The sequence below is a fragment of the Mobula hypostoma genome, chromosome 7, assembly GCF_963921235.1.
Source record: "Mobula hypostoma chromosome 7, sMobHyp1.1, whole genome shotgun sequence".
Classification (NCBI taxonomy): domain Eukaryota; kingdom Metazoa; phylum Chordata; class Chondrichthyes; order Myliobatiformes; family Myliobatidae; genus Mobula; species Mobula hypostoma.
Window position 1 is genome coordinate 47,639,981 of NC_086103.1, and position 26,669 is coordinate 47,666,649.

Genomic DNA, 26,669 nt, shown 5'->3' on the forward strand with positions numbered 1-26,669 from the left:
ATAGCTAATGGAAAACTATTTCACGCTAAGCTGTCTGCTACCATCCACAGTAATCAAGGCCAGAGGAAAGTTCACAAAAGCTAAATACTACTACAGAAGGCAGAAATTCCAAATCCGTTTGAATTGCCTTCACACACATTAATATACTATTAAACAGATTTATCATATTGTAGGCAGTCTTTATAACTATTTAATCTATCATCTTTTCCAAAGAAAGGAAGTGCAGACTGCAATGTAAAACAATATTTATTCCTGATCTAAGGGAGCAAAAACATAGACTTTACTCTTTCAGATATTGAGAAAAAAAATTTCATATATAAAGGCCAAAAAATATGTAGTCTCTCAAAAATTAACATTTCAGTTTATGATGGCATTGAACCCAAGTGCCACAGGATATGCTCAGACATAACTGAAATCCATAACATCACATGACTGCTTTATCATAGCCAAAACTCCCTATAGCTTTAACATTGAACATGACCTGCAAGTGGAAAAAGTTTTACCACAGCTAAATTAGGCAAATGATCTTAAATCCTAAACTAAAAGATCATGACTTTAAATATCTGAAATAAAGGTACATCAAATTGGTCTAACAAGCACAACTGGATAATTGTTCATAATGAAAGGCTCAATGGGCAATTAAGGCTCATTTCAACATGCTTTTACATTCTTACCCAAAAGGAAAAAATGAAATGGTGGATTTGAATCAAAATTAAACGTATATGGAATGTTCAATTATTTCATTATGCAGTCTGTCGATGTGTGTCATTTCTGAATGCAAGAGATATTTCATACCCTGAGCAAGCAGCAAAGCTACCATTTCCTCATGACCTTCTCGTGATGCCTCCATTAATGGTGTATATCCTTCATCATTTACTTCTTCAAGGTTGGCTCCTCTTTCTATGAGCAAAGCCGCTAGCTCCACATGACCACCACAAGCAGCAAGAGTCAATGGCGACTCAAAAGAATCAGCTGGCATGTTTACTTGAGCACCACTATCCAAAAGGAGCCGAGCTACTTCAACATGGCCGTCCTATTTGGTAAAGTTAATCGTCATACATTAATATCCAGCACAATCCATTGCAATATTCATAGATCAAATGTAATTTCAAATATATAAAAATCAATCATAATAAACTCCTGGAAACGTTCAGCAAATAATGCTGTATTGAGAAAGGAATTGTTAAGTGTTCAGATCCATCCCATACCAATGACTCAATTAGAAGTGAAAGTGATCCGCTTAGTTGCTCAAGCCAATGGACGAGATATGCCAAATATGGTCTTATCCAATTGAAGCCTAATCAACTATGTTCGTGATTACCCCAGCAATGAACAATAACATCACTTGATGTTCCTATCACTGAATGTACATACACACAGGTCTTTACCATATCATGAACTAGATCACCCTACTTCTACTTCTACCTCACACCTCTACTTCTCACAATTTTCAATACTGTTTTAAAAAAAATTCCTGCCAAAATGAACAATTTCACATTTACCCAGATTGCATTCCATTTGCCAGATCTTTGCTAATTCAACTTATCCATCGCTTCCTTATGTCTTCTTTACATTTTTTTTGAAGTCAACCTCATAACTTACTTTACTACCCACCTTTGCACCAATAGTAATAACTCAGTGCCCTCTTCCAAAATCTTTACCCAAATTGTAAAAAGTTGAGGGCCTGGCACCAATCCATACAGTATATTAGTTGTTACGTTTTGTCAACCATATGGCCTATTATAAGCAAGCCAATCTATCCACATCAATACATTACACTTCCATGAGTTTTTATATTTTGTCATAACCTCTAATGGAAAACCTCATTAAACGTTTGAAAATCTAAAATCAGTTCTCCTTTATCCACAGCACAGTCTTCAAAGAATTTGTTCTTTTCTTCATCCACACTGCCCAAATTCCTTCAGCATTTCATGATATTTAAGATTTCAAGCAGCCAGCAATTTACTTCACATAAAAATTATAAGTGTATGTAATTAACATTCATTAATAAATGAAGACTGTTCATATTGTGGATTACAAGCAACCAACTAAATGCATGAAAATTGGTGCTCGAGTTATGCAATCACGAAGAGGCAAAAGAAAAGCAAATTACTTGACAAAGGAGTTGAATTTTCATAAATTCCTTAATGCAGTGTTTTGATCTACTTTTAAAACAAACTTACTGGCATGACTTTCCATCAGATGGCGCCAGTCTGTATTTCAAAATGAATTGGACTAGATAAACAATGTTCAGTAAAATTAACATTAACGCAAAAACTGTAAACAAATTTTAATATATTGAGTGAGACCCAAAAGAATTTTAAGAGGTGGGGAAATAACTAATAAAAACACTTACCATACATGCCTCCATTAAAGCCGTATGCATCTCATCAGTTTTGTGTTCCTGATCAGCACCAGCATCAAGAAGAAACCGCACCATTTCCAAATGACCTGTATGAAACATAGTGTAGTTAGAAATGACACAATGAATAATTTAAATTAAAAATAGCTTTCATGTGAATGGTTGAAAGTTTATTCAGACTAAATGAAGTCCTCAAATTTTTGTCATAGAAAATAGTTGATTCATATACTGCACGCTCAACATTCCAGAATAAACACTGTATATGAAACTTCTTGGTGAATGTTCTTTTAGCTTTCCCTTGCTTCAACTTTGAGGATGAAGGGGAGATGAGGGAAAGGGCATAGGGCATGATGCTTTGTCTGAATTATTTCAAACATGGCATAAAAATTGATGCAAGGGTTGCTAAAAAGTTGATAGTGGTATTAAGACACAGCTCAGATAGTATACAACTGCACAAGCCTTTAATTTGGATACTCTGACTAGCTACACAAGGGCAGCTTTTTGCTTATTTTATAATAAAAATTCTGCATCAATGCTAAATTCGCTGACAATTTCTTGCTAGCAAAGAGGTCTTTTCTGATTTCTTACATGGTAGTAAATAACTTAATTTACTTTGTTCTACAAGTAGATTCAATGTTTCTACCTTGAGATGAAGACTTGGATTATAGTCAAAGCGAGCTTTGAAGTGCATATCTTCTTGTCACATCATGATTACTATTAAAGATTAATGATCATACCTTTGTAACATGCCAGTGTAAGTGCACTTTCCTTGAACTCATTTGAATGAGTATTGATTCCAGCGCCATATTCTAAAAGCACCCGAGCAACTTCAACATGGCCAGCACTTGCTGCTTCCATCAGAGGTGTATGACCATTTTCATTGTGATCCTCAATATTGGCTCCTGCTTTCAGAAGTACTTTTACAACATCAACAAACCCTCCTGCACAGGCATATGTGAGTGCTGTGTTTCCTGAAGAATGTAGAAATGTTAACTGAGATAAGAAATCTTTACAAAGAAAGTCAAGTTAGATTGCCAACTACCATTTCTACCTACCTGTTGAAGACTGAGCATTTACATCAGCGTCATGGGCCAACAGCAATTTTACTATATCTACATAGCCTCCACTGGCAGCTGCCATCAATGGGGTTATATCTCCTTTGATGCCCCGATCTTCAACATTAGCATGCACAGCTAGTAGAACCTAAATAATCAAGTTATTAAATTAATAGGAATCAAAAAGGTAAACCAAGTACAAGTTTCAGTTTGGAACTGTAATTCATAGGGCATATACAACCTTTACCCATCACAGCCAATGTGTGACCTACTCACTTAACTACAATCCCTTCATATAAAAATCTCGAAAATCTCACAAAAATCTCTTGGATTAAAAATAACTGACCCAAGGTAATTACCATTTATAGAAGAGTTTCCAACTTGATGTCTTTCCTGCAAGTCCAAAGTAAATTTATTACCATATACAACCCTGTGATTCATTTTCTTGCAGGCATACATAATAAATCCATAATAGAATAATAACCATAACAGAATCAATGGGTGTTCAACTAGTATGCAAAAGAAAACAAACTAAGTACAAAAAGAAATAATAAAAAAACAAATAAATAAGCAATAAATATTGAGAACATGAGATGAAGAGTCCTTGATATTGAGTCCATAGGTCGTGGGAACATTTCAATGATGGGGCAAGTGAGGTTGAGTGAAGTTGTCGCCTTTGGTTGGAGTCTGATGACTGAGAGGTAATAACTGTGGTGTGAGTCCTAAGGCTCCTGTATCACCTTCCTGATGGCAGCAGCAAGAAGAAAGCATGTCCTGGGTGGAGGGGGCCCCTGATAATAGATGTTGCTTTGCTGCGACTACATTTCACGTGGATGTGCTCGTTGGTGAGGAGTGCTTTACCCATGATGTACTAGGCTGTATCCACTACTTTTTGGAGGATTTTCCATTCATGGGCATTGGTGTTTCCATTCCAGGTTGTGATGCAGCCAATCAATATACTCTCCACTGTTCATGATAGAATTTTATCAAAGTTTTAGACATTTGCAAAGACTCGGCATGACTCGAGAAAGTAGAGGCTTTCTTTGTAATTGCACTTGTGCCCAGGACAGTCCTCTGAAATAATAGCACACAGGAATTTAAAGTTGCAGACCTTCTCCATCTCTGATCCTCTGACGAGGACTGGTTCATGGAGCTCTGATTTCCTTCTCCTGAAGTCAATAATCAGCTCATAGTCATACTTTATTGATCTCAGGGAAAATTGGTTTTCATTACAGTTGCACCATAAATAATAGATAGTAATAAAACCATAGTTAAATAGTAATATGTAAATTATGCCAGTAAATTATGAAATATGTGCAGGACCAGCCTATTGGCTCAGCGTGTCTGACCCTCCAAGGGAGGAGTTGTAAAGTTTGATGGCCACAGGGAGGAATGACTTCCTATGACGCTCTGTGTTGCATCTCGGTGGAATGAGTCTCTGGCTGAATGTACTCCTGTGCCCTTGGTCTTGCCAACTTTAAGAGATTGTTATGGCACGACTCAGCCAGATTTTCAATCTCCTATTTGCTTATTCATCAGCGCCTTTGATTTGGCCTATGACAGTGGTGTTGTCAGCAAACTTGAAAATGGCATTGGAGCTGAGCTTAGCTGCACAATCATAAATATAAAGTGAGTACAGCAGGGGGCTAAGTACACAGCTTTGTGGTACACCTTTTTCTGATGGAGATCATGGAGATGTCGTTGCTATTCCAAACTGACTGAGGGTCTACAAGTGAGGAAATTGAGGATCCAACTGCACAAGAAGGTACTGAGGCCAAGGTCTTGGAGCTATTGATTAGTTTTGAAGGGATGATGGCATTGAATACTGAGCTTTTGTCAATAAAGATCATCCTGATGTATGCATCTTCGTTGTCCAGGATTGAGTAAAGAGCCAATGAGATGGCATCTGCTGCTGTAATGTCTTAAAATGACAGCTAGATCAATCTTCAAATTCTGGATTCCAGCTATCAAATTTTTTTGTTGTCCATTACTCATATTATCTTAAAATCGGATCAAGTTCCTTGCCAATGTTCCAAATTAAATATGATTATAGTTCACAAGATCATATCAAATTATTATTTGTCATAATATATCAAATAGAGATGATGTACTATGTTACAGGTTCAATTTTAACTCTTTGGGAGAAGCAATGTAATTCTACCTCTTAATAAAACAATTTTCCACGTGCTTTTTCATCCAGGAGTTAAATCTTGCTAAGTGTATGGAAGTAAGGTTTATAATGTTTTGTAGTTAACTTTTCCTGGGCCTAATCACACTACTATCTACATCTATTAGCATGTCTCAAAATCAGCTTTTTAATTCCTCAGAATCAGTCTCAGAAAGATACAAACAAACCTGCCCTATGGCTAACCAAATCCATGTCACTCATTTATACTAATCCTGCATCAATCCTTTCTTTAATTCTCCCTATATTCTCATTAAGGTTCCACCACTCAGTTACAGATTAGAGGCAATTTACAGTGGTCAATTTAGACTACCAAACTGCATGACTGAGATAATGAAAAGAAACCAGAGGAATCCCACACCATCAGAGAAAGAACATGCAAACTCCACACATTTGGCATCCAAGGTCAAGATTGAACCCACATCTCTGACACTGAGGCATCAGCACTATTAGCTATAGCACTCTGCCACCCTGTTAATTAGTCATCCAGCACTTTTACAAACTGCTCACCAAAATATGCTTTTACCTCCAGTTCAGGGCAACCATTTCTTATCCACAAACATTTTAGTCTTCATCTACCACCTGAACTGTATTAGTACTCCAGCAGTCATTGTCATGTTGAGCTTGGTTCACCAAACACTTCAGCAGGTCATCACATACTGGAACAGCTCGTTTTTTTTAATCTTTTTTTTTACAAATACACCAACTGAATTCTTACTAATATATTCATCCTTTGGCCTTTTATTTAACTTCCAACTTAAATAATTCCATCTTTAATGATCTTAACTTGTATTTTAACCACCTTACAAGGGACGATTCCACCAATATTTTCTACCCAAGCATAACCCTCTTAATTATCTAACCCATATCTTTCATTAGTATAATACAATCTTTCACAAATCTAGAGAAAACACACTTCATCTGTCATCAAGATACATTTCAGAAGTACAAGTGACCACAAAGCCATTAACTAAAAATAAATGATGATTCGGATTATCTGGATTAATCAAAATTAACTAAAAACTAACCCCAACGCAAATTCATGCATCATTGATCTTACAGGATGTTCACAAAGCACATCTTTGGCTAAGCACGCATTTGCTTTTGGAGCAGCTTCTCATTTTAGAACAGCACCCATCCCATGCGAGAGATATTTTTAGATACAGTGGCATGCAAAAGTTTGGGCACCCCTGGTCAAAATTTCTGCTTATTGTGAATAGCTAAGCGGGAAAAAGATGAACTGATTTCCAAAAGGCATAAAGTTAAAGATGACACATTTCTTTAATATTTTAAGCAAGAAAACTTCTTTATTTCCATCTTCTACAGTTTCAAAATTAAAAAAAAAGGAAAAGGGCCCGAAGCAAAAGTTTGGGCACCCTGCATGGCAGTACTTAGTAACACCCCCTTTGACAAGTATCACAGCTTGTAAACGCTTTTTGAAGCCAGCTAAGAGTCTTTCAATTCTTGTTTGGGGGATTTTCGCCCATTCTTCCTTGCAAAAGCCTTCTAGTTCTGTGAGATTCTTGGGCCGTCTTGCATGCACTGCTCTTTTGAGGTCTATCCACAGATTCTCGATGATGTTTAGGTCAGGGGTATGGCAAAACCTTCAGCTTGCGCCTCTTGAGGTAGTCCATTGTGCATTTTTTTTGGTGTGTTTAGGATCATTATCCTGTTGTAGAAGTCATCCTCTTTTCATCTTCGGCTTTTTTTGGTTACAGATGGTGTGATGTTTCCTTCCAGAATTTGCTGGCATTTAATTGAATTAATTCTTCCCTCTACCAGAGAATGTTCCCCGTGCCACTGGCTGCAACACAAGCCCAAAGTATGATCAATCCACCCCCGTGATTAACAGTTGGAGAGGGGTTCTTTTTATGAAATTCTGCACCTTTTTTCTCCAAACATAACTTTGCTCATTGCGGCCAAAATGTTCTATTCAAAAGGTACAAAGGAACATCTAAACAAGCCTGATGCATTTTGGAAACAAGTCCTGTTGACTGATGAAGTTAAAATAGAACTTTCGTTTACAAGCTGTGATACTTGCCAAAGGGGATATTACTAAGTACTGACCATGCAGCGTGCCCAAACTTTTGCTTCGGGCCCTTTTCCTTTTTTGTTATTTTGAAACTGTAAAAGATGGAAATAAGAAGTTTTCATGCTTAAAATATTAAAGAAATGTGTCATCTTTAACTTTATGCCTTTTGGAAATCAGTTCATCTTTTACTCGCTTAGCTATTCACAATAACAGAAATTTTGACCGGGGTGCCCAAATTTCTGCATGCCACTGTATCTGAAAGTATCAAACTAGAGGTTTTACAGTTGATAGAATTAGGATATGCAAATAGATCGGGTCACAAATCAAGTAGGTATCTCCATAAAGACAAATCAACAACATAATCAAGTAACATACATCAAAGTTGCTGGTGAACGCAGCAGGCCAAGCAGCATCTATAGGAAGAGGCGCAGTCGACGTTTCAGGCCGAGACCCTTCGTCAGGACTAACATAATCAAGTGTTGCTTTTGAATATTGGTGGTGTAAGACAAGCGTCTTTTCAGCATTAGATGTCATTCTAAATATTCTAACTCTATTTTTAAAACCGTATTTTTGCTATGACTGCATCATTATAGGTTTAGATGTTAATTAACAGAAAAACAAAAACTATGTAAGCTAACTGCAATTTTGTTGAAATCTCAAATGACTTTTGCATAATTGTGGCTATATAATTCGTTTTTGTTACTTATCAACTCAATATCAGAGAGAAATACATAAAAGGTAGAAATCCCAAAAAAAAAAGTAAACAGCAGAGTGACACAAAATTCTGGATGTTGAAGTATATTCACTTTCATTCAAATGTGCTGTTAATACTTACTTGTGCAAGTTCATAGTAACCAGCTGAGCATGCCAAACACAGCAAACTCTCACCCTCTTCTGTATGCTCATTTACACTTCGACCTTCATCAAGTAGTTTTCGGACTGCGTTTACATCTCCATCTGAGCATGCTTCTGCCAGGCTTCGGCTAACAAAAAAAAATTATTTTACAGAAAATCAGATTTTATTGAAGCTGTACATAGCATATCAATTTACTTCTTATTTCCAATAGATGAGTTTAAAATCCAAATAATTTGATGCAATACATTCATATGAAATTTCATTTTTGAAAATGTAGATCCCAGAAGATTTATTGTATATTCAAATCATAACTTTAGGAAAGAATTTCATGAGAAAATTTACCAGTTTAAAAATGTTGAATGCAAACAGAAAAGCAACAAAGCCAGTCAGAGAGTATGGATGAGATCACAAAATGGTGTTTATTTATTCTATAGCATGTCGAACACATTGAACAATGATCTGAGGCAGGTTATAGCCTAGACTACACAGCAGCCCAATCACTTGCAAAAGCACATCAACAGTAACATTAAAAAAAACACACACAAGGGTCAAGATCTAGATCAGGGAAATGGTACACAATAATACTAAACTGATCCTATAAGGTATAATTTACAAGATGAAGACTAAAGGATAACGACGATATTCATCTCATTCATGGAAAGGATTCCTTTAACAAAAATATCTCAGGGGTCTTTGCTTTCTAGCTTGTGCATCATGACAGTTCACTCGAAAAGTAGCATGGAGACAGTTAGGAATAGGGCAAAGGATTAAGAGCAGCTCTGCGAAGTACACTTTTAATGCATGTGGTATCAATGATAACTTTGACATGCATTTTAAAAACAACTCGAATTCAACCCCTTAACCCTTACGAACTCTAATTGATAGTGAATAAATTATATTCTGCTGTATTATTTGCTCCCAAGATTATACACAAAAGATTGAGCCATATTTCTAGAAAAGGATCTTTGCCATGTAGGGAAACCTATGTGCACACACGAATAATATCTGAACTCCATTCTTTTCTGCACGATTCAATTATTTGCTGTAATTTTATCAAAAATTGATATATTTAAAAATGTCACTTAGCCTTTAAAAGCCAGGCACAGGGTCAATCCACCTCCTGCTCGGCAATGTCCTTCTAAAACGTACAACCCCCCAATAACAAAATGAGCTCATGCCCATACTGTTACCAATCAATTCAATAACACACGTACACAAAAAATGTGTATTATAAAGTGGACCTTTCCATTTTTAACCCACGTTCAATAATTTGTCAATAACTAATCAAAGAATTAGTTGTGAAAGTTATTTAAAAGCTTGGTATTGCAGTTGGAAAAGAAACTGTAGAAAAAGGTTATACAGGAATAAAATTTTGATTTAAAAATAAGCAGAACACAGATTAAGGAATAAGGCAAAAGAAAAAGTTGGAATTTTTTTTTTATTCTGAGACGCTGCACAGTAACTGCTCAATGAGCTGGTGCATCACAATTACACCCACTTGGCCAATGAACCTGCTAACCCACATCTCTTTGGAATATGGGAGTACTCAGAGGAAACAACAGTCACAGGGAGGAAGTACAAACTCCTTCCAGCCAGTGGTGGAATTGAACCAAGGTTACAGTAATAGTGTTATGCTAACTGCAACACTAACATGCTGCCAAATGGCTGGAATGGCCAAGCATGTTTCATAAATTTAAATTCAAATTTATTGATCCTTCAAAAGTTAGTTTAAAATGAGAAAGAATTTATAAAGATTACAATATGCTAATGGTTTTTAATGATTCAGCACTACTGTCCAAGTTAACAATACAATCGTTTTTAAAATAATCAGTTTTTTTTGGATATGTGGGTAGCATAAAGCTTAATACACATGTAAATTTAACTCTATATACACATCGATTGAAATGTGCTTTGTAAAAATCGGTCAGAGGTTCTACAAGCTATGCTACTTCACAAAATTGAAGAATCGAATAAAAAGCACATGGAGAGCACATCAAAAAAGGTGTAATAGAAAATCCTATGTCATAGAAAATACTAACATAGTAAAACTGGAAGTTATTTTCTTCTGCTAACACAAACTACTAGAAGGAATCAGTCAATGCCTGCTTAAAAAAAAAGGAACAGGAATCCAGACTCCCAAGCAGTAAAATCAGTTTTATGAAACTCTGATTTTGCATTTTAATATTATTTTGTTCAATAAATTTTCCTTCCACCTCCATCCATTTCTCACAAAATTAAAAAGGCACGTACTTGTCTGCTTGTCCTGCATTTAGAGTATTCTCTGCTCTCATCCGGGTCAAGGCAGCAGCAGCTTCATCCAACGCACAGCTAACAGAAGAAGTCAGTCTTCGGAGTACTTCGGGATCTGCGAAGGCTTTACCATCAGCAGTGGATAATTTACCAATTCCTTTTGTTTTCGTTCAGTTAGTAGGAGTGTTGCAGGCGAATAAACAAAGACACAAACACAACAGCCATACATTAAATGCAGTACATGCACACACAAGGTTAGTCTACCAAATAGTTAAACATTCATAGCAAGTTTCATACTAAACATGCAACTTAAAGAAAATGCTACAACACAAAATAACTTTACATTTTCAATTAAAACAATAGAATTTACTTTTTGGTTGTTTTTGAAGAAACAATAGTTTTTAAGACTAAATGTTTTTAGAATAAAAATAACATTTTTTCCAATCACTTCTCTATTTAAATATATTGAGATTGAGATTATCACAATGAGAAATTAGATATTTCTATCACAGATAATGGCCAAGTCCCAATATAACAGTCCTAACCATCAATTTCAAACAAATATACACATTACAAGTTTGACAAAAATTGAGTAAAACTGAAAAATGCAATGCAGAATTTTATTTTCAAGTTGCACAAACATTTCAAGACACACACCAGAAAAAAAATTCGCTGGATTTTGTTAAGGGATTAAACTGAACAATCAAAGAATGGATACAATAAGAAGAAAATCTGACCCATCAAGTCTGTATGTGTTTACAAAAGAGGAATACGACTCATTCCACCCCCTAGCTTCAACACATGGCCCTGAAAACTGCACAATTATCCAAAGTCCTTTCAAACACAATTGTATCATATGCCTGCATTAACCCAAGTGCATTCCAGATCCTTACAACTCACTCTTCATGCCACTTTCAGCTTCAGCTCGTGTCTTTAATATTAAGCCCACAGAAACTGTTTCTCATAAACTGGCTATCTACCTACTGCAAGACTTTAAATACATCTGTCAGGTGCCTTCATAAACACAGATTCTTCAATATCCACATTACTAAAATAACTCCAGAAATAAGGCACCTCTCTAAAGTCTTTACACCTCAGGCAATATAATAGTGACTTTTAATTCACAACAATATTAACCTTTACCGTGACCTTAACTCCAGATTTGTGCCTGATTTGTCTAAGTAAATCTTAATCTGAGACATGCAGACTGGTTAGTATACAACCTCAAGAAAAATACCTCCTAAAAGAAAGTGTGATGTCAAGCATTTGGGATTTGCATGTTCCTGTTAAGGTAACAAGCAAAGCAGGCAGGTTTCATGAACCCGAGCTGACGACAGATGTTGAGGCTTTGCTTAAGAGGTCCCAGGAATGAAAGGGGTTAGCAGGAGAAATATCTGCTGGCTCCTGTACTGGAGTTTCGAAGAATTGGGGGGCGGTGGGGGGGGGGGAATAGATTTCGTTGAAACCTATCAAATATTGAAAGGTCTAAATAGAGTGGATGTTTCCTGTAGTGGGAAAACCTAGGACCAGAGGGCGCAGCCTCAGAATAAAAGAACATACCTTTAGTAAGAGCAAAGGAACAGTGAAATACTTAAAATCTGTGATAATATGGGACTTGTAAGGTTGGCATCAACATGTACCTGCTATCCTTATCCATGTGGTTGGAGAATGAAAAAAACTGAATTGCAGCAAAAATATCTCACAGGTGATGTAGTGGATGATGTAATTACTCAGGAAAAAGATTGTGATTCGTGTCCAATATGATATTGAACTTCAATAACAGTTGGAGCCATATTAATCCAAATATATTGCAGTAAAACTTCAATAATCCATTATCTGACAATTCAGAAATCCCATGGTTCAGCATCTAGCTCACCAGGTGACTTTGGTTGGTCTACCTCAAAACTCACCAGAGCTCTGGTTCCCATGATCCTCATTAACTGGTTTACTAGAAAATAATGTTATCTGGAAAAAAAGGATGAACTAATCATGTGTTGGGACATTAATAGGAGTATCCTCTGATAAGCCAGAAAATCATCTAATCTGGCACCCACATCTCAAGCATTCACGATTATTGGAGTTTGCCGTGTGGATGGCATGTGGTTTGGGGACAGAAGTTACTTTTATACGTGTAATATATATTGTATGCACGTATTTTTGAATTGCGTAGACGGAAGGGATTAGTTTTGTTTGGCATTTGATTACTAATTGAATTAGATTGGCTCAACACCGTGGGCTGACAGGCCTGTTCCTGTGCTATATCTTCTAACACAAACATGCAACTTAATCACAATTATGATAGTACTAAACCCGGCTAAGTAAGCCCTGGTTTGAACCTTGAACAATGTGCTAGCAGAGCCCAGCAGGTCAAACAGCATCAATTGGAAACTGTGGATGAGAGAACACAGGCTTTGCCGGTGTTTCCAGTCGAAACCTTGCATCAGGGATGAACTTTGATTGATTTAGTGGTTCTGCCTGAAACTTCCAAGCTTTTAGCATTTAAAACTCATTAGTGTTAGGATAATGGAGTATGCATTACTACAGTTCATCCCCAAACACGATATGGAGTCCAGTGGACAATTTACTGGGCATTATACTGTGAATACTCCCCCTCTTCATTGATGAAGCCTAGCTTAAGATTATTATTCCCATTCATTTGAACAGGACACCCTAGCTTGGAGATCAGAAAAAATTACAACCATCTTATACACACACACAGAATTTTGTTTTCTTTAAACAATTTAGTGTAAGACATCATTGGACGGAAGTGGTAAAATGAGATCCAAAGCATTGCAACATATTACTCAAAGGAGACTTTCTGTTAATAAATCCACCAAGAAATCATTTCAACCAAATGAAGAGACAGGGACCACTAAAATTTGAATCTACTAGATGACAATGGGAATTATCACAGCTTTTAACCTGGACACATACGGATTATTGTTCAGTTTTTCCCCATCAGCAATAAAATTCACTATTGGTCTCCAAAAAAACTACCACTCATGTGATCTCCAGGATCTCTGACTAGGCAATGCTCTTTAGTTCTGAGACAGCAAATCTAATAGAAACAAGGTTTTAATTGTAACACACTAACAAAATGGTAATGAAAACAAATAAAATATCAAAATGTCATGATCAAATCTCAAAAACACACAGAATTAACAGGTTAAATTTGGCATCCGTAACATTAGGTTTTTTTTGATATAATGGTTCCACAAAAGCCTGTAACATGGGACACTTAAAACTCCTCAAAATTCCTTATTGCACTACACCATCCCCACCCCTTAGGCTCCAGAAATTGTCAGCAGTTACAATGTACATCAATTGCACATAACTTTGCTTTAGTTGTCACTACAGAATTTGTAACCCAAAAAAAATAAAAATCCTTAATGATGGCATAAATTTCGTGATACTCAGCTATATCCAGTAGTGTGTTTTAAACAGTTCTTTCCTCGGATAAGAGTGAAATTGTAAAACTGTAATATTAGTTTTCCTTTCAGTGAGTATTTACCAGTTGATATTTAAGAAAATAATGGCACAAATACGACACATAATTAAGAAATCTTGTATTAAGAAAAAAATCATTTTCATTATCCAATTGTCCCAAAGCACTTCAGTGGTCTATTCCCCAAGTCATTAGTGGTACCAAACCACATGAACATCCTCTCTAAGCCAATGGAGTACAACTAATGAATTCAAAACAGTCATCCAGAGCAAGATTCCCAATTTCACAAAAGACAATTCAATTCAGCTTTCAAGGAATCAAGCTGTGTAACTACACTGGCCAAGTTACTTCAGCACCACTGCACAGGCATCTAACAAGATGGAAATTTACTCACCTTTTTTCACAATACAAAACCATATACAGGCAATGACTGCGTCATCTTAGATCAACAGCAAATTGATGAAGGGTGTCTTCACTGGTGCTGTCATCAAACACTTACCAATATGACCTACAGTTGGCGACACCATTACTTACACAGTTCAAATATTAGCCCATTTCCAGGTGCAAGGGTAGTATAACTGCCTGCATGACAATCTGTGACACCAAGTAGCTCTAGGAAAATTGAAATTGGAGAATTACAGGGAAAATATCCCCATCTAGCGCAACAAAAAAAACACTGCAGTTGGTAGGGCCCTATCATCTCAATTACAGAGCTTCACATTTTCATCATCATCATCAGGTGCCATGCCCAGTTTAAGCTTTGACTGCCATGGCCCACACACTCCTGTTTCAGGTTAAGTGGATCAATTCATTAGTATTCATTTCCAATTCTCTGGCTGCTGTCTCCATCATCATTTGTCTTTGTCTTCCTCTTGCTTTCTTCCCTTCAATCTTTCACATAATTACTGTGCATTCTAACTCTTCTTTCCTAATCACATGCCCAATGAAGTTACGTTGCCTTTTCATGATCTCATACATTATTTCTCTTTTTGTGTTTGCTCTGTTCATGACATCCTCGTTAGGTATTTGTTTCGTCCATGATATTCTTTGCATCCTCCTCAAAAACCACATCTCTGCTGCTACAATTCGTTTCCTCATGTTACTAGATATTGTCCAACATTCTGAGCCATATAACATAACCGGATAAACGTAACATTTCAGCACTCTGAGGCAGGTTGCCATGCTTAGGATAGTATTGGTCAGTATACTCTTCATTCTCGTAAAGGTGTCTTTTGCCATCCCTATTCTTCTTTTGATGTCCAAGTCGCACCTGCCATCTGATGTCACCCAGCTTCCTAAGTAGCAAAATTTTTTACCCGTTTTATGTCTTCCCCATTTATTCTCAGCCTGCAGATAGAATTCTCCTCCTTTTTGGATATCACCATACATTGTCTTTTTGCAATTGATATATAGAACTATTTTTGAACTTTCTTCAACAATTATATCAATTAAGTTTTGTAGTTCTTCCTCCGTACTTGCAATTAACACAGTGTCATCTGCATATCTGAAATTATTGATGTTTTCACCACCAACTTTGATTCCCAAGATGTCTCTTATTTTTTGTAATATTGTTTCACTGTACACATTAAATAAATCAGGGAACACACACCCTTGTCTAACGCCTCTCTTGATTTTCGTAAAATAACTCACTTCTCCATCTATTCTTACAGCGGCAGTTTGTTCCCAATACAGATTTCTGATTAGGTGGAGGTCTTTTGAATCTAGATCTAGCGTTTTCTGTAATATTTCAAATAACTTATTGTGCTTCACTTTATCAAATGCTTTTGTGTAGTCGATAAAACAAACAAATCCTTTTGCACTTGAATAGCTCGTTCTGATAGTACCCTTAACATCAATATTGTGTTTCTTGTACCTTTGTCTTTCACAAAACATTGTTCTTTGCCTATTTCAGCTTGTATCTTACTTTTAGCTCTTGTAATCAAAATTCTTAGAAGTATCTTGGTGATATGACTCATTAAACTTATGGTCCTATGTAATTCACATTCTATTGCTCCAGCTTTCTTAGGAAGAGTGATAAATACTGATTGTTTTCATCTCTTCCGGTATTATTCCAGTCTCATAAACGTCATTGATTAAATCAGTAAGTTTTTCAATTCCATAATCTTCAAGGGTAATAATTTGTTCTATTACTAATTCACCAGGGCCTGCTGCCTTTCCTTTCTTCATCTTATTTATTGCATTACGAACTTCAGATTTTAAAATACTTGGACCTTCAATGTTTTTCTTAATTTCTGGTTTTTCGCCTCGATCGTCTTCAAACAATTCCTGAATATACCCAGTCCATCTGTTCATAATCTCATCTTTTTCCATGATAATGGTACCATCCTTTGCTTTCAAACATCCACCTGAAGAACAGAGGAGCTTTTTACCACTGATATTCTTGATTTGTTGGATATTCTTGACTTGTTGGATTTTTGGATCAGTAATTGGGATTCTTTCTATTTGCTCACATTCCTGGTTTAACCATTCTTCATTGGCTTTTTGACATAAGCTTTTAACTTTTTTATCTAAAGACTTATATTCTATAGGATTTGGTTTCTTTCGTCTCCTTTCTTCCATTAGATTTTTTATTTAATCTGTCATCCATTTATTCTGTGCTTTTTTCCTTTTTTAGGAATCACTGACTTTGCTGATTCTACCAAGGCATCCTTCAGGAGTTAATTTCATTTCTAATTGATTGCTATCGTCTTCAACAGACTCTATTTCTAGACTTTGAAATCTATTCCTTACTTCAATTGTAAATTTCTGTCTTAAGCTTTCTTCTTTAATTAATTGCAAATAGTCAAGGGATTGTTCAGGTATTTGCTTCTTTATTTTTTTAAGTTTTACTTTTACATGACATACTTCTGGGTTATGGTCACTTTTACAGTCTACACCTGGATATGTTTTGCATTGAGTCACTGAGTTTCTAAATCTTTGGTTTATAGTAATAAAGTCAATTTGATTTCTTGTGTTATCACCTGGACTTTTCCAGGTCCACAAGTGTCTTGGATGGTTTTTAAAGTAGGTATTCATAATGACCTGATTATTCATCTTGCACCATTTCTCACCTCTTTCATTTCTTTCCCCTAGTCCAAATTTTCCTATGGTATTTCCATCAGCACCTTGTCCTACTTTAGCATTTAGATCTCTCATGACAATAACAATATCTTGAGATTTGCATCCATTCTTTGCCTGTTCAAGCTCTTCACAGAACTTAGCTATATCTTCATTTGTTCCATCTGTTGTTGGTGCATATACCTGTATATTGCTAAATCAAATGGTTGTCCTCTGAATCTAACAAGGAGCATTCTTTCTGATATTGCCCAATGTCCTAAAATACTTTTTGCTATGTTTTCATCCATAAGAATTCCTATTCTATTAGTATGGGACGTTCCACAAGAATAAACTAGTGTTTTATTTCTATTCTGACATGATCCAGCACTTATCCAACGAACTTCGCTAATTCCCATGATTTTAATCTTTAGTCTTTCCATGTCATTTATCACATTATCCAATCTTCCTGCTTGATATAGGGTTCTTACATTCCAAGGGAGTAGCTTGATGACAGATGGGGATCCCTTGCTGGCCAGAATCAACCCTACTGAGCGAAACATCTTCAAAGTTGTCTTGAAGATCCTCTTGACACTGCTGTTGTGTGATACATTTTGTGAGTTTGACCATGGTTTTCTTAGCAAATTGCAACTGTGGTTTGCTATTGCCTACCGTTGGGCGAACTACAGAGGTCCAAATAACTTCAGCTGCTTGAATCTGTTTTCTTTAAACCAAAATCAGAACTACATTTTATTTCCATTCAGTGTCTCAAATAAAACAAACTTGTCCATACCCATTTATTGCGTGACTTAGACAATTGAGGCTTAGGGCTAAAAGTGGCAAGTAACATTCTCATCACACAAATGCCAGGGAGCAAAATATCCCACTTGTGCTGAACTATCATCCTGAAATATTCAAACACATAATCACTTTCTCCCCACCAATATCCTGGGTCACCAAAGACTAAGTTAAACTACTTATGCGGCATAAAATCTGGATACAAGCATACAGCTACCTGATGTTCTATGGCAAGTAGCCATGACAAATTTGTAGAGAGATAGTAAACCGTTGCAACAAAGTAGATGACTTTAATTTTCCACTGTTGACTGGGACTCCCATACTGTAAAAGGACTGGATGGGATAGAGTTTTTCCACATGTGCTCAGGAAAATTTCCTTAATCAATATATAGAGATTCCAACTGTCAAGAGTGCAATACTGGATCCCCCTAATAGGGAATGAAACAGGGCACACAACAGAAGTATGTAAAGGAACACTTTGGATCTAGTTATAATTCCAGTAGCTTTAAGATAACTAAGGAGAAGAATAAAAATGGTTCTCTTGTTGAGACAAGGTGAAAGAGAACTCCAAGGGCTTCTACAGCTATATTAAGAGCAAAAGGATAGCAAGGGACATTGGTGGTCCTCTTGAAGATCAGTGTGGTCATCTATGCATAGAGCAGAAAAGATAGGGAGATCTTCAATTAATCATTTGCATCTGCATTTACTTGTGAAGCAGGCACGGACTCTACACTACTGAGACAAAACAGCAGTGCGGTCACGTTAAGTATCCAGATTAGAGAAGAAGAGGTGCTTACTGTCGAGGCAAATTAGGGTGGATAAATCCCCAAGGTCTGACAAGGTGATCCTCAGACCTTGTTGAAGGCTCGTACAGAATTGCAGGGGCCCTGGCACAGGTATTGAAAATGTCCTTGGCCATGTATGAGGTGCCAGAGGACTGGAAGATTACCAATGTTGTTCAAGAAAGGACCCAAGAATAAGATGGGAAATTATAAGTCGGTGACCTTGATGTCAATAGTGGGTAAATTATTGGACGGCATTCTAAGGGGACAAGTATTTGAATAGACAGGGCCTGATTAGGGATACTTAACATGGCATTGTGCATGACAGGTCATGTCTAACCAGAGATTTGAGGTGGTTAGCAGGAAAGTTGATGAAGGAAAGACAGTGGACATGGTTTACATGGACTTTAACAGGATGAAGTAGTCAACTGGATTGAACATCAGCTTAGTGTCCTGGGGCCCATGGACCCCTCTGTTAATAGTAATGGTCCATGGCATAAAAACGGTTGAGAACCCCTGGTTCAGCAGAAGAAGCCAGAGAACGGGTGGTAGTTTGTTGCCTCTCTGACTGGAGGCCTGTGACTGGCAATGTGCCACAAGGATCGGTGCTGGGTGTATTGATGCTATATTAACAATTTGGATGATAATGTGCTAAACTGGATCAGCAAATTTGCAGATGACACCAAGATTGGGATGTAGTGAACAGCGAGGAATGCTATCAAAACTTGCAGGATCTAGACCAGCTTGAAAAATAGGCTGAAAATGGCAGATGGAATCTAATGCAGACAAGTGTGTAGTGTTGTACATTGGGAGGACAAATTAGTGTAGAGCATACACAGTGAATAGGGCACTGAGGAGTGCAGTAGAACAAAGGGATCTGGGAATACAGATCCATGATTCCTTGAAAGTGGCATCATAGATAGACGGGGTCGAAAAGAGAGCTTTTGGCACACTGGCCTTCATAACATTCCAATATCTGTACTCAATACTTTGAAGAAGTTGTACAAGAAGTTGATGAGGCTAAATTTGGAGTATTATGTGCAGTTCTGGTCACCTACCTACACGAACGATATCAATAAGATTGAAAGAGTTCGAAGAAAATTTACAAGAATGTTGCCAGGACCAAGTGCGGTCAATGAGACGAGGCAGAAATAGCAGTTTAGCATAGACTTGACTGCTCAAAGGACCAATTTTTTAGTGATCTTTGACTCCAGCTCACTTCCCAACAGCCCCCATGTCACTTCATTATTTTTGTGGCAGCAATGCTGAATAGGTTAGGACTTGATTTCCTGGTGTGTAGGAGAATGAGGTGAGATTTGATGGAGGTATATTGAGGGGTATACATAGGGTAAATATAAAAAGGCTTTTTACGCTGAGGTCAGATAAGACTAGATTTAGAGGTCATAGGTTATGGTGAAAGGCAAAATATTTGAGGGAAAATCTGAGGGGGAACCTCTTTACACAGAGGGTGGTGCAAGTGTGAAACAAGCTGCCAGAAGTGGTGGCTATGGGTTTGACTGTAACATTTAAGGAAAGTTTGGATAAATACATGGATGGGAGGGATATGGAGGTCTCTGGACCAGGTGCACGTTGATGAGACAAGGCAGTTTAGCACAGGCAAGACTGCTCAAAGGGTCTGTTTCTACATTATAGTGATCTTTGACTCCAGCTCACTTTTCAACAGCTCCCATGTCGTTTCATCATTTTTGAGGCAGCAATGTGATGGATATACTACACTTGTCCAAATAACCAAAGCTCTACCAATATTCAAAGAGCTCCACATCAAACAATGTACTTAATTGGTATCCTTTCCACTAATCCAAAATTCATCACCTTAACTAGTAGCATACTGCTTCAAAACAGCAATACTATATGTTAACAATGCAACTTTGAGAACACCATCAAAACAAAGAAACTCTAACCAATCCAAAAGGCAACGGGCCAACCTATAACTGTATTACTATCTACAAATTATTTTCCATGTTATGAACAATTCTACCTTCCAAACACACTGGATCACAATCCTAAATCCAACTTTTCCCTACAGTATACGTAAGTATACTTTCATAAAATCTAGAAAATAACTCATCACAAGTGTATCTCATTATTCAGCAAGTGCTACAGAAGCTGCCCTTGCTAACAATAATCCCATCTGAGAATTATGAACAACTTTATCAACTGTAAGTTTCATGCACCCTCAATTCTCTGGAAGGATTAAAGGTACAGGGGACAGTGTACAGAATGTGGACTGAGAAGGAAGGGACCAACATATACATACACAAAAACAAGCTAGCTTTAACAACTCTGCACATAGTCAGCAAGAGGACTAACAAATCCAATTACTCATAATAAATACAGATGATAGCTTACAACAGACTCCATCAGATTCCATCTGAGAATGGAATTAACTATATAGCGCAAACAAAATGTACTATGCACCATCTTGTTGAACTAGGAAATGCCATCAATTGCACACCAAACTACCAAGATTTTTTCAATGAAAATGGTACCAAGTTTCAGATTCCTGAACTAAAGCAAGTATTTTGAACTTGCTGGCTGATTTCTGCTGGTGATTCCCCAACACTACTCCGACAAGGGATTTCATGTGGATGCCAGCAAATCCCTGCAGACTTCCTACCTATAGCACATAAACAGCAAATACATCCATTTCAATGGATGCCAGCAAATCCCTGCAGACTTCTTACCTATAGCACATAAACAGCAAGTACATCCATTTCAATGGAGGAATGTATATTAAGTAGTTGGTAATATATACCTTTGAAATAACAGTTGATGTTACTGCTTTCAACTCCACAGAAGTATTTTACTTCGTAAATAGTTTAAAGGTTTGATTACAGTGTGAATGTTTACATCAGAAAAGTTGAGAAACAAGAAGCAAATGATACAAATGCCAGTGTTGACATCCAAATTTAAAAAAAACAAAAGTGGATGAGATAATATGCAGTTCCGGCAGCATCTGTGGAAAGGGAAACATTTGTGGTCAAAAACCTTTCCATCAGATTTGAGATAGGTCTAAGTCAAAGGCTACATTGTCAAGTGTGTCTTCAGCAAATTCTGGAGGGGTTTTTTTTCTGTTCAGACCACTTAATTTGTGATTTACAACTTAAGACCAAACCTGAAATATACCATCTTATACTTACTATGCTGGTCAGCAGCAAGTACAAATGGCTCACCGCTGGTAATGAATTCCAGCCCAATAACAAAAAAAAACTCCTTGCAGAATATAATTCTCAAAATCAGCCTGATGACAAAATAACAAGTATAAAGCTGCAACAAGAGAGTCCAACAATAACCATGGCGCATTTAGCATTAATTATACTAATTTCAATTGTAGCATTTAAATGTCAATGCCAATCCTATCAGAAGAAATAAAAATAAATTGTCATTAAGCAATTAAATGTGAAATTTACTAAGAACTTGTCTTTAAAACAAATTTGGAAGGCAACACAATTGCAATATTTATGAAATAATAGCACCAGAATTGGTAACCTACAATTCAGTTTGGATTGGAACTCATTCAGCATAATTCAATAATTCAATTCAATAAGAGATAATAATGACCTGTAAATCAATTAATTTTCTTTTACACACCATTCAAAAGGTGGAACAAGGACATGAATAAAGCTATAGTCATTAAGTTTTGAGTTAATGAGTTCCATTTTTCAAATTAAAAAAAAAAATTCAATTTCTTTTTAAACAACATTAATTCATTAGCATTGTGAATGATGCAAAGATCAACTTTGCAACGTTACAACGCTATTACAGTGCCCATTTCACACCTTATTCACAAAGTTAGAGGGTCAGAAATGGTAAGAGATTGTATGCCTGCTTACCAGTAAGTGGCACCATCATTGTACCACAATAAACTGCCAGTCCTGTGAAACTTGCAGATGATTTTCAATAAACTCAATTTCACACTTAACAATTTGAAACAACATTTATTCTTGGAGAGTAACCCTCACATTTAAACTATTACCAAAATTAATTGTGAGAGCATTGAAAGTTCATCTGTGGAGGGGAATCCAGGGTGTGAAGATTGACAATCAGTACTTTGCTTCAGAGAAACTTGTGCAAGACTTCATTACAATTTACTCAAGTATGTACAGGCATCTAATTAAACAATGCCATTGACCAAGTGACTGCAGGAACATCCACACAACTTGCACTAAGATATGTGCTGAAACTGCCATGGGAAAAATATACTTAATCTGTTCTTTTCTCTAACAACATGGACCCTAGATGGTAACAGCAAAAGAAAAGTAAATAAAGTTGGGGAGTCAAAAAGCCAATAAAGAAAGCTGTACTCAATGCCTCACATAAGCTTGATTCCCAACCAAGAGCCAGTGTATCCACAGAACAGCCTGTCTGTAGGACTTTATAATTAGCAATTGTAGAAAGATGCTTGGCTTCTATACAAAAAAAAACACTCTGGTTTTATCACAATTATCATGTAATGCAATTAAGTCACAAAATACTAGGTATCATTAAAATGGAAACACCATCATATTCAAAAGAAAGTTCTACAACCAAACGAGGATCAGGGTCTGGCAAATAAAAAGTTACTCAAAGATGTAAAAAGCATGGGAGATCCACCAAAACTGTCAGCAATATCCCATGCATGAATTCTTCAGCACTATAAAGATCAGCCTTCTGAGAGTCTACAACACAGGAAAACTAAAACGGCAGACACCTGTCTTAGACACAAAATCCTTGCATTTCTCACACTATTTATCCAGTGAACCCAATCATGAAGAGAATGAAAAACCTATTCAATCACCATCTACAAAAGCCTCTGAATCTGACATAATCCTTGAAATTCCACAACACATGACATCTGCATTTTTGGCACAATTTCACGACCACATCCCCTTCACTTGGAGAGGAATATTGCCAGAGAATCTCAGACATTATAATCACTATCAGCTTTAAGAAAGGAAACAATCCCAATAATTACTCTCAGATGCTGCCACAGAGAAAGGCCCTCCTTTAAAATTTCCTCCCTAGTGCCAAAAATCTCTTATCAGAGATGCAACGTGGCTTCTCCCCATTATGAATGGCAAGACCTTCTCTACATGACAAATCCAAGAAAAGCGTGCAAGGCAGCACCAACCACTGTGTGAAGCACGTTACAACCCAACAAAACATTGAGGGGATTACAGAGAATGTTTCTAAAACACATCTGTTAAGCAATAAATGCAATTCAATAATTCTAACCAAAAGTTCCATCACAGACCTAACATCCAAGTGCACACTGGGGTCATGCAAGACTGTGCCATTCCAGGAATCTTTTCAAATGAAAGCTAATCTATTGTGCCAACAGGGAGGAGTTTAAACATTGTCAGCTCTGCTCAAGAACCAAGTGCATTCTAGTCTTAATTATTGAATTACAGGAAAAAACAACAACACTTGTGTATACGCACACTCAGGGCCAATGCCAAATAATACATATGCCACTAATGCACACAAATGAATGGATTTTATATAAAAAGGAAGTATCTCTAGTATGCCTAAAGATCCTCTGCCAATCTGCTCTAGTTGTTTAAAGCTCACTTGATAATCAATATCTTCAGTGAGATTCTGGAAAGAATGAATCACTTTTGATATCTCAAGATGCCAGGAAGTCATCAGCCAACTAACAGCCCAAGTAGTAATGATCTCTGCTCTTATGTGTTCCCAAAACAACAGCCTGCAATCAGTACCTTAAAACACATAGTCACCACTTGCAAAGATTGGCAAACCATGGTCACAATACTCCCAGCATTCTGATTGTTTAACATGTTCAAACAGCTTCAATGGGCACATTATCAACTCCTAACACCAGACTCAAAACTGCACAGTAAAATAAATCCAGGAGGAAAGAAAATACTAAAGGTCACCTTCTCATAATAAATTGAAACATCATTCTTGATATATGGGATTCCCTGGACTATCACCCAAAATGGAAGAGCACCAACCTGGAAGACGCCAAAAACCTTGATTCACATAGAAAACAAAAAGACATAATAAATGAACCCTTTACAGGCTGGTTGGAATTGTATATTGGAATATTCGAAGGATGGGCTCTTGGCCCTCAATTTACTATTTCCATTAATTATGGGAAGAGATCATGCAAAGCTTACTAGATTGCCAAAATATGTAGGAAGACAGCGCACTGAGGACATTCTGATTCTACAAAAGAAGATAACTAGAGAGGGAGAAAAGCTGGCAAATGGAATTTAATGTGAGATAGTGCAAAGTCGTGCACTTTGGCAAGGGAAAACAAGAGAATGGATTAACAAAATGGAGAGAGACTGGAAATTAGAGTGGTTCAAAACGAACTGGATATTCTAGTGCACGAATTATAAAATGTTAGCCAGTCCAACTAATATTTAAGGTCCTAATTACTCTCCTTGGAGTTTAAAAAGAATGAAGGGTGACCTTGCCCAAAAAGAATACTAAACGGAGACAGACCCTTCCACCCGAGTGATCCGGGCCCACCAAGACGGCCCATCCAAGCTAGTTTCAAATCCCTAGCATTTAAACCAAAGCCTTCTAAACCTTGGCAATCCATGTACCTGTCCAATTGTCTTTTAAAAGTTGTTACTGCACATGCCTCAACTACTTCCTTGGCAGCTCATTCCACACACACCAACGTTTGTGTAAAAAAAAAAGTTACCCCTCAAAAGATCACCTCTTAATTTCCTACAAACCTCTTAAGAGTTTCTGCATGTCCCTACAAAGGATTACAAGGACTGCTGAGAGGATCATCAGGATCTCTCTTCCATCCATTAGAGATATTCATCAGGAGTGCTACGAACACAGGCCGTTAGCATTGTCAGCGATCCCTCACACCTGTCCAACAATCTCTTTAACCCCCTACCATCAGGTAGGAGCTACTGTAGCATTAGTACAGGAACTGTTAGGATGGGAAACAGCTTCTTCCCCCAGGCTGTAAGACTACTTAACTCCCTGCCACCACCCAGCTCTCATCACCTATGAAGTGCCAGTAGCGTTATAGTATTTACTTTTTCATTTGTAGCAAATAGGCAACTTATTTTTCATTAATTTATTTGTGGCAATATTACATTATGTATGCCTGTTAAATGTGCTGTGTTGTGCACCTTGGTTCAGAGGAATATTGTCTCATTTAGCTGTAAACAAGTGTACAGATAAATGACAATAAACTTGAATTATGTGTTAAGTAATCCAGACCTACCCTATAGCCTGTCCAAATCCCTCAAGTCCTGGCAGCATCACTGTAAATCTTTTCAGTACTCTTTCTAATTTAAAAATATCTTTCCTATAGCAGAGTACCAGAACTGAACACATGACTCTATGTGGGGCCTTACCAGCATCCTTATAGCAACACCAACACCATTGCACTCAATGCCCAGACTTATGAAGGCCAGCATGGCAAAAGCCATCTTCACCGCCCTGTCTTTGGCTCCACTTCCAGGGAATCACAGACCTCTTGTTGCCCAGTGGCCTGTTGTTCACTGTGAAAGTCCTACCTTGATCTGACTTTCCAAATTGCAACACCTCACATTTATTCAAATTAAACTACTTATGATTCCTCAGACCTGATATTCAGCTTACGAAGATCCTCCTATAATTTTTAATTATCTTCTTCATTGCCCACTATACCAGCTACTTTAGTCTCATCTGCAAATTTACTACCCATGTGTACATTTATTGACACAAATGCACACAATGGGGCCAGCACTGCTGAGACACACCATTAATCACAGGCATTCAGTCCGCAGAACACGTTCCACCATCATCCTAGGAGAGATTGACAGCACAGATGTTGAGATGTTTTCTCAAAGAGTCACAAGCATAGGGACATAGAT

At 37.1% G+C, this 26,669-nt stretch overlaps 1 protein-coding gene across 9 annotated transcripts in view; it reads right to left on the reverse strand.

The window, feature by feature from the left end:
* The window catches only part of ankhd1 (ankyrin repeat and KH domain containing 1), a 150,032-nt gene that overhangs the window by 66,798 nt on the left and 56,565 nt on the right, over positions 1-26,669 (reverse strand). For 7 of the 9 annotated variants that reach the window (XM_063053397.1, XM_063053394.1, XM_063053396.1 and 4 more), the window contains exons 3-8: positions 10,741-10,897; positions 8,470-8,617; positions 3,418-3,565; positions 3,100-3,333; positions 2,357-2,451; positions 796-1,033 (exon numbers count right to left, since the gene is read on the reverse strand). In XM_063053397.1, the coding sequence (XP_062909467.1) occupies positions 796-1,033; positions 2,357-2,451; positions 3,100-3,333; positions 3,418-3,565; positions 8,470-8,617; positions 10,741-10,897 (1,020 nt within the window). The remainder of the gene's footprint in view (positions 1-795; positions 1,034-2,356; positions 2,452-3,099; positions 3,334-3,417; positions 3,566-8,469; positions 8,618-10,740; positions 10,898-26,669) is intronic. The other 2 variants (XM_063053398.1, XM_063053395.1) reach the window with 2 other exon arrangements.